The 8,987-nt window shown below is 40.0% G+C and overlaps 1 protein-coding gene across 1 annotated transcript; it reads left to right on the top strand.

The window, feature by feature from the left end:
- Position 1: 1 nt before the first annotated feature.
- Positions 2-7,726, top strand: SF3B6 (splicing factor 3b subunit 6). The gene is made up of 4 exons (XM_004312182.3): positions 2-143; positions 2,723-2,841; positions 7,144-7,282; positions 7,457-7,726. Exons 1-4 carry the CDS (start codon positions 114-116, stop codon positions 7,544-7,546), a joined length of 378 nt encoding a protein of 125 aa, XP_004312230.1. The 5' UTR covers positions 2-113; the 3' UTR covers positions 7,547-7,726.
- Positions 7,727-8,987: the final 1,261 nt, after the last annotated feature.

An 8,987-nucleotide genomic window follows, 5' to 3' on the forward strand; every position in this document is an offset into this window, starting at 1 on the left:
CTGGACGTTGATGTCTTGGGTCTGACGCCTTGTTGCACTCGAAGCTGAGCGAGCTTCGGAGGAGTGTGGAGGAATTCACGTATTTGCTGCGGTAACCTCATCAGTCTGCCAAGATGGCGATGCAAGCGGCCAAAAGAGCGAACGTGAGTGTCTGGGACTTCTGTCGAGGAGGGGGAGCACTTCGCTGCTGGCCTTTCTCATTGGCGTAATCAGAGCATTCTTGGCCTTCCTCCATCCCCTAGGCGGGGAAGCCCAGAAGTTACTGACCTGTCAGGGGGGATTCCATCCTGGACCGGTCCTTAGGGATGTGCTCCTTGAGCCACACTTCCGCCCCTACCCCTTTTGAGAGTTCCTTTAAGTCTGTTATCCTAGTGTCAGTGATAGTGTTAACAGCCTGTGTTGCTTCACCTGCACCGAGGACCCGGCGTCAGGATCTTCTCCTCGGCCTAAAAGTCGGTAGCACAGATGAGTCCGCAATAAATAACTTATGCTTAACAGGCAGCTGGAACCTGGAAGTCTCCTCAGATCATGGAGCTTTTTGGATCCTTCATTAATGTTTTCAGTGATAATTTTGAGCACCTAGTATGTACCAGACTTGAGAGATAGGATACAATAAATCAGTCATATTTATTGAACACTTACTATGTGCCAGACACTAGTCTAGGTATCGGAGATACCTAGAATAAAACAGAAAGGCCTGCTGCTTACATTGTAATATTAGGGAGTCGGGGTGTTATGGAAACCTAAGAAAAATTATCTTAGGAGAAAGAGTAGTCAGATCTTAAGATGCTGAGAGGTACAGTAAGGTGAAGACAGGTAAATATAGTGAGATAAAGATTTTTGGTAACTTTGATGATAATCATTTCAGTGGATGAAATGTGGGATGTGGTGGGATGAAAAGAAGGTAGAAGTTGAGAAAATGGAGACAGCTCTTTCCACAAATTTTCTCGTAAATAGGGAGAAAAGAAATTGGATGATAGTTAACTTTTCTTAGGATGTGTGATACAAGGTGTATTTGTATGCCAATGGGAATGATCCAGTAGAGCCGGAGAAACTGATGATGTAGGAGAAAGGTGGGTTAAGTTCAGGAGTAGTTTGGGGTAGGTGAGGGGTTGGCATAGCAATGAGAGGGAAAGTGGCTGGATATGCATGAATGCATATTGAATATAAGGTACTTACCATTTGGTCGCATCTATTTTCTCCAATAAACAAGAGCCAAGGTTATCACCTGGGATGAGCAGGGAAGAGAGGATACAGCTCAACTCGGATGTTAGAGGGAGTGGTGATGGTAAGGTTTGAGGAAAGAAGGGAAAATGTGATATAGTCTCTTGCAGAGTGAGAAAGCAGATTTACTGGAGATGTATATTGTGATTGTCTGACAGTGTTTATCATCTATTTGAACTTAACCTTAAATCTTAAAGTCTAAAACTTTATTGTACTTATTTGTTTACCATTTGTCACCATTTGAGGGCAGGGAATAAGTATCTTATTCTTCCATTTATACAACACTTAGGTTAATGCCTGAAGTAGTTGCCAGTTTAATAGTTATGGAGCAAATTAATGTCTAGTATGTAATTAAGTATGTTAATAAGAAGCACAGGAGTGAAATCTGGACCAGAGATACATATTTGAGAGTCATCGACTCAGTGTGGAAAACGTGTATGGTTAAGAGAATGTAGAGTTAAGGGGAGTATACAGAGAGTCAAGAAGTCTAAAGGTGAAACTCTGTGGAAGAGCCTATTTTAATGACAAAGAAGACTGAGAACAACTAGCCAGAGAGTTAGGAGGAATCCAAGGAAAGAGTGTCAAGAAAGGTCAAAAACGTAATAGTCAACAGTGTCAGAAGCCTCAGAGAAATTAAGTTGATGAGAATTGAATACTGTACTCCAAAAAAAATTTTTTTAATGCAAAAAAAAAAAAAACACTGCAAGTGAAAGGTCTTAGTGCATAAAAGCATTTTTCATCAGCCTGCTGGAGTAGGAGCTAGATTGTGGTAGGCTGATGAGTGTTATGAACTAAAGAAGCAGTGAGTATAACCTGCCTCTTTTCATATGCTTGACTGAGAGAAAAGAAAAAAGAGCAAGATAGGATAGCAAATAGAGGGCTGATAAATTCAGGAAAGGCAGAAAACTTGTCTTTTTTCCTTCACTCTGTAATCCTAATTCCTTGCCTTGCCTGGTGTATTAACGAAGGCACTTATTAAATATTTGAGTGAATGAAGAGGGATCCAAATAAGTGTTTTGTTTTGTGTAACAGTTGGGAGTACATAAGCAGCTGCTCACGTGAGTAATAAAAGAAGCCAATGGTGAGGGAAAGGCTGTAAATTCAAAAGAAAGAGATCATTGATAGAACAAGTTCCTGAGAAGACCCGAGAATGGTCATCAGTGGGAGTTTTATTATCCAGCAAACAGGAACAGTTCCCTTGTTCTGTCCCACACATGTCTGTGGCATTGAGGACTTTTAAATGAGGTTGGAGATCTTTGTTTACCTGTAGTGACTGAAAACCTGGGTTTTGTAGTAGCCCCTTATTAGTTCCTACTAATAGTCCTCCCTAAAACCAATGCTTTTCCAAAGAGCGTGCCATTTTCAGTAATATCAGATTATAATTCTTGGCTTATAAAAATTATGCATCATCTTTATTAGAATTTATTATGAGAATTTTTTTTAAATGATAGCACTCCTGCCTCTGATTATAGTGACAACACATTATTTTTCATTTTAGATTCGACTTCCACCTGAAGTAAATCGAATTTTGTATATAAGAAATTTGCCCTACAAAATCACGGCTGAAGAAATGTATGATATATTTGGGAAATATGGACCTATTCGTCAAATCAGAGTGTGAGTCTTACTGAGACATTTGAAATGTCATTTAAAAGAAAATGATTGTGTAATTTATAATCTCAGAATTATAGCTGACAGAGGGCCTAACCAAGAGCCTAGAGACCAAGGGAAAAGTACGTACAGAGACCCTCATGATCCAGCTCAGTGAGAGCCAAGAATGGTAGTTGTGAAATTATAGAGAGCATGAAGTAGTAATGAGTGGTTTGAGGGGAATGGGTGGGAAGAGAAAGAACCAACATTTATTACATACCTACTGTTTGTTAAGAAGTACTCTACTGTGGTTTTTATATGCATTAACTCTAACTCTCTCAACACTCTTCACCATCTCCTTTACTGATTCCAGAATTTCTGAATAAGCTGTGCAAAGGGATATAAAAGTAACAGAAAAAGGCTTTTTTTTTCAACTATAGCTTTCTATTGAAGATTTAAAAGTATAGGGCAAAATAATTATAACATAAACCCATGTTTTAATTTAAAGATTGGGGTTCATACCTTCAAATGATGTTTAACATCTGCTATATGCCAGTTGTAATAGGTGCTTTTGTTTGCATCACCAACACTACAGCCCTGTGTGGAGGTGAGAGTGTCTCTTTCACAGGTGAGACTAAGGCTTAGAGAGTAAAGTACCTTTCTAGCTTCACACAGCTATTTAGTGATAAAATCTTCTGATTCTAAATTGAATCTCTACACAGTACCACAGCTGCTGTCATTTTAACTAGTATACATAAGCCAATTACCTGAGTCCATCTAAGAGGATTTCTAAGCTTTTTATTTTTAATTGGAATATCCCTTTCTTAATACATTTTCTTTCATGACTTGAGAGTTCCTCCGTGGCTTTTAGAACTCTGAGATCTTGAGGACTCTCCTTTACAATGATCACTATCCCTCCAAAAAGTAAACCAAGAGCTAGAAATATATCATCATTGGTACTCAAACAGGGATGAAAATGAAGTGTTATAGAGCAGCTGTCCTTTTTAGGAACTCTCTTTGCATATTTGATAAAAGCTTTTGACCCTTTCTACAGAATACACACAACGTTTTGCAAGTGATTTCAGTGGGTACATGGACTCTAGGTTGAGAACTCCTGTTCTAGACATACAAGAATAGTGTACAGAAGCATCCCTGACTTGGGGCTCAGGAGACGAGATTCTACTGCAGGCCCTTTTACTAGCCATGTGACCCTAGACAAGTTGCCCAGCTTTTTCCTCACATGTAGGATAATTGGTCACCTTAATTGGCATGTAGTAGACTCTCGGTGCTTTGATTTTGATTATTAAAGCCATGAGTAAGGTAGGACAGGTGATGGAGCCTGATGTCACTATTTGACACATGAAGCAGCTAAAGCTCAGAGAGGTTAAGTTACATGATTAGGTTTTCTTGTTTTCACTTTAAGCTTTTACCACCAATCAAGAAAATAATGTTGACTTAGTGCTTAACATATAGTAGGTAGCAAGTACATGTTTTTAATTAAAATTACAATATGGAGATCAAGAAATTAGGTTGATAATTAGGGGCTGGGGCGCTTGAGATGGAGAGTCTTTTTTTTTTTTACATCTTCATTGCAGTATAAATGCTTTACAATGTTGTGCTAGTTTCTGCTGTACAATAAAAGTGAATCAGCTATATGTATACATATATCCCCATATCCCCTCCCTCTTTTTTTTTTTTTTTTTTTTTGTGGTACACAGGCCTCTCCCTGCTGTGGCCTCTCCCGTTGCAGAGCACAGGCTCCGACGCGCAGGCTCAGCAGCCATGGCTCACGGGCCCAGCCGCTCCGTGGTGTGCGGGATTCCCCCCAGACCGGGGCACAAACCCGTGTCCCGCACATTGGCAGGCAGATTCCCTACCACTGCGCCACCAGGGAAGCCCTCCCCTCCCTCTTGAGCCTCCTTTCCACCCTCCCTATTCCATCCCTCTAGGTCGTCACAGAGCACCGAGCTGATCTCCCTGTGCTACGCAGCAGCTTCCCACTAGCCATCCATTTTACATTTGGTAGTGTATATATATGTCCATGCTACTCTCTCACTTCGTCCCAGTTCCCCCCCACCCCGCCCAGCCCCGTGCCCTCAAGTCTGTTCTCTACGTCTGCATCTTTATTCCTGCCCTGCCACTAGGTTCATCCCTACCGCTTTTTTAAATTGAGATGGAGAGTCTTTAAAATGGAATTAGCGCCTCTCCCTATTCTACTTCCTAAGAAGATGTAAGAGGAAAGAAGAGAGATGCTTTTGTTTTGTTTTGATTTGTTCTGTTAGCTTCCTGGAGAAAAGATGTGTGAGAGAACTAATAGGAGAAAGTAGATCTCCACCCTTCAAATGCTTATTAGCACTTGCTGAATGCATAGCACTGTGGGAGTAAAATAAAATATAAGGTCATGTTTGCCCTTTAGGAACTTAAATTGTTGTTGAGTTTTTTATGGTTTTATTCTGAAGGAAAAATTAGGTAGACTTTTTGGGAAAATCTTAGGGACAGTGTTTTTTTTCCTTTGGGTAGTCCCAATTTTCATACCTAAAGCATTTTAGAAAATGGTTAAAAGTCAAAAGTCCAAAAGTTGTTAGATTATTTGCAGAAAGTAAAGAATATTATAAAATTTTTCATCAGGCCCATGTAACCTGACAAAGTGAGAGTGTTTGATGACACTGGCACCCTCCAACCACCCGGCGCCCTATACCTATCCATTCCCTTTTACAGGAAGCGCAAGCTCTGACCAGCGCCCAAGACTGTAGTCTCATCCTAGATCAAATCTAGGCAGGTGCCTCCCCTTCCCATGGGGCCCACTGCCTTTCCTTGAACCTCTGCAGGGACTGTGGCAGTTAATAAACCTTATTCTGCAGTTGCATTGGGTGGATAGAACACAGATGGAGGAAAGGGGATCCATCTTTAGCTTACTGGAGCATAAGCTGAATGGGACCTCTGCCAGCTGTCCCCACTCACAAGCACATGGCCATCTGCCACCTGCAGTTTGTTGCTCCTCACACTTCCCTAGCTCCTCCCCTAACGGAAGCTGGTGAGGTGAGGAGAGGAGGTGGCAAGGAACACCTACACAAGAAGCAGCCCCATATCCATGAGTGAGATCCAGCTTCCGCTTTCCACTTCCAGCCACCTTCCAGCATTCTGCTCTGGCTCACAGGTAACCCCACCAACAAGCACACTTCAAACCCAATCCCTCCAGAGACCCAGCCCTTTTCTCCAGCTACACAGGGCTGTGTAATGCATAAAAGTGCAGATATTATTAAAAATGAATGTGTGAAAGTTGGGAGTTGACGCTTGTTTTAAAAGGGCAGTGAATCTTGGGGGAATTCCCTGGTGGTCCAGTGATTAGGACTCCGAGCTTCCACTGCAGGGGACACAGGTTCAATTCCTGGTTGGGGAACTAAGATGCCGCATGCCACGTGGTGCAGCCAAATAAATACATAAGCAAGCAAGCAATGAATCTTCTAAGAAAAGTGTAAGAAACTACATTGGCTCTTTACATTGGAGGACATCCTTTCCTGGCCATAAAGGATGGTGGTTGCTGTTTTCCTGTGTATCATTTATAATTTTGCTATCTTCCTGGTAGGGGCTTCCTTCCAACCCCAGCTCCTTCTACAGACACAAAATGGTTTTAGTTTTATGGATTTGGTAAACTTTAGTAAAATATTACCCAGAAACTTTTGTCCCCTACATTGATGGAGATTTTTTGTGGGTTTTTTTGTTTGTTGGGGGAGTGGTTTTGGCCGCACTGTGTGGTATGTGTCTTAGTTCCCTGACTAGGGATTGAACCCATGCCCTCTGCAGTGGAAGCTCGGAGTTTTAACCACTGGACCGCCAGGGAGATCCCGAGGTTGTCTTATTTTTAAGGACTGGAACTAAAATTAGAGTGAGGGAGAAAATCAGAATCTTTAGAAACAAGGGACTAGTGTGGTAAATAACTAAAGTATTGGTTCTGTTGCATAAATGCATAGTAAGAAAAACCCCATTCTAGACACTGCTGACTAATCACAACTATCATCCTAAGGTAGCATACTTTCCAGTGTAAAACTGAAAATTGATTCTTAGTATGAGAAGTAGGAAAGACTAGAGCAGTGAACATGAAAACTGAAAGTTTCAAGCTAGTTCTTTGCTGCTGTTGCTTTAGTAGCCATATTAGTATTCTTGATATAACAGTAAGTTTAACCTGAGCTATTTTACTTAAAATAAAAACAAAAATTACATGTTTTGAGAAATTATAGGCTTATCCAGCATACCTGTCCATAGTATCTATTTCCTTTAATGGTTTTCAGGTAAATGTGTATTTTAATTAAGTCCGATTCAACTCGGTAGGGGGAACACACCTGAAACTAGAGGAACAGCTTATGTGGTCTATGAAGACATCTTTGATGCCAAGAATGCGTGTGATCACCTGTCAGGATTCAATGTTTGCAACAGATACCTCGTGGTTTTGTACTATAATGCCAACAGGGTAAGTATGGCCATGGTTCTCATCACGTGGGGACCCCATGTAAGAGTTAGTAGAGAGCTGTACCAGCGCTAGGGGAGATGTGTACCCTGAGTTCTTTTCTAGCTACTGCTATTGGTGAAATTCATTTGACTGTAGATTGGTAACTGTTAACTTTGATGCTTACCACATTTTCAGGCATTTCAGAAGATGGACACAAAGAAGAAGGAAGAACAGTTGAAGCTTCTCAAGGAGAAATACGGCATCAACACAGATCCACCAAAGTAAACGTTTTCTGCATTTTCATTTTGGACTGTTTAAAACCCATGAATGACCACCACTACCCTTTTTTTTTTAACTAATAGTGAATGTTGTGATTTCTTATTTGAGATTCAAAAAGACCTCCTTGAAACTTTGATATATTTTAGAATATATTATGTTAATAAACTTGTAGCTTTTTGTAAAACATGTCAGTGTTTTCTCTTAAAATTTCTCCTCCTGTATTATACCAGAAAAAAAATAATAAAACAGCATTTGAACCGTATCAAGAATTGTTCAGTGGTAGGTGGTCCTAGAGACTGAGTTTCTTGAGGATGGGGACCTTTTGATATTCTTAATGCCTCCAGTGACCAGTACAGTGCTTAGCCATCAAAGGAACTTGTTAAGAGTATTGTTATTTATTGAATGTCTATTAATAATGAAATCTCCATAACAACTTAGTGAAGGTATAGGTATCTCCACTTCGCAGATCCAAAGTTTATCATGTTGAGTGAATGAATAAAATGCTTACATAAAAAGCTGCTTTTTACTTTTTTTTTTTAAATACTTTTTTGGCCGCACCTCATGTGGGATCTTAGTTCCCCGACCAGAGATCGATCCCGAGCCCCTTGCATTGGAAGCGCCAAGTCTTAACCAGTGGACTGCCGAGGAAGTCCAAAAGCTGCTTTTTTACATCAACTAGTTACTAGCCTCATGAGTACACTTGAATACTTGCTTTACAGTTAACAACGTACCTTTGTCAGTATGGGTACCCTTGTCCTTACAGGTTTATTCTAGAAATCGTCGTTCAGATGACAGCACATGGTTAGAAATGTGAGAGCAAGCTGCTTGGGTAGTGCTATTTGTTGTTACACGTCTAAGATGTATTTATGTACTTTTCCCTTTAGTTAGTAAGTGTCTGTGTATATTTTGGACCTTAGCTCACAGTTTATCTTTGCCATAAATAAAATACTTAATGTTTATTCTTATAATCACAGACTCCCATGGCGTGGAAATAGTATGGTTATTACCACATTCATCATAGCTCAGCAGCTTGGAGGAGATAGCTATAATTTTCTTTTTATAGTTTAGGCATGGGCCAAATGGAAAAACATGGACTAATTGTTTTGTATATAACTATAACCCAGAATCAATTTGAAGGGTACAAGCACTGAATCATTTAAATGGACAAAAGCCTATTCTACTTTTAAATGCATTTAGCTTTCAAATCTAACATTACTGTAAGAAAATGGGCTATTTTATACTTTTTGTACTGTCTTCTCAAAGCCTACTATTGAAAATGAAGAAATAATTGTCTTATTTATTAATTATGTCTGAGTGCTTTTTGAAAGCACTGTTAAAGAGTAGAAAGAGTCATTTCTATAAGGGCAGGAAGATGACAAAGGAGCCACAGCTGTAATTTTCTTGTGAATGTTTTTATGAGTTTCTTACTAATTTTTGTAATGCACAG

The sequence above is a fragment of the Tursiops truncatus genome, chromosome 14 (genome assembly GCF_011762595.2).
Source record: "Tursiops truncatus isolate mTurTru1 chromosome 14, mTurTru1.mat.Y, whole genome shotgun sequence".
Taxonomy (NCBI): Eukaryota; Metazoa; Chordata; class Mammalia; order Artiodactyla; family Delphinidae; genus Tursiops; species Tursiops truncatus.

Bases quoted from the DNA above. Each gene is read 5' to 3' on its own strand.
- SF3B6 (XM_004312182.3), top strand. From the start codon at position 114: ATGGCGATGCAAGCGGCCAAAAGAGCGAAC. The intron at 2,842-7,143 runs GTGAGTCTTACT...TCAACTCGGTAG, and splicing joins CCTATTCGTCAAATCAGAGT to GGGGAACACACCTGAAACTA. The intron at 7,283-7,456 runs GTAAGTATGGCC...CCACATTTTCAG, and splicing joins TGTACTATAATGCCAACAGG to GCATTTCAGAAGATGGACAC.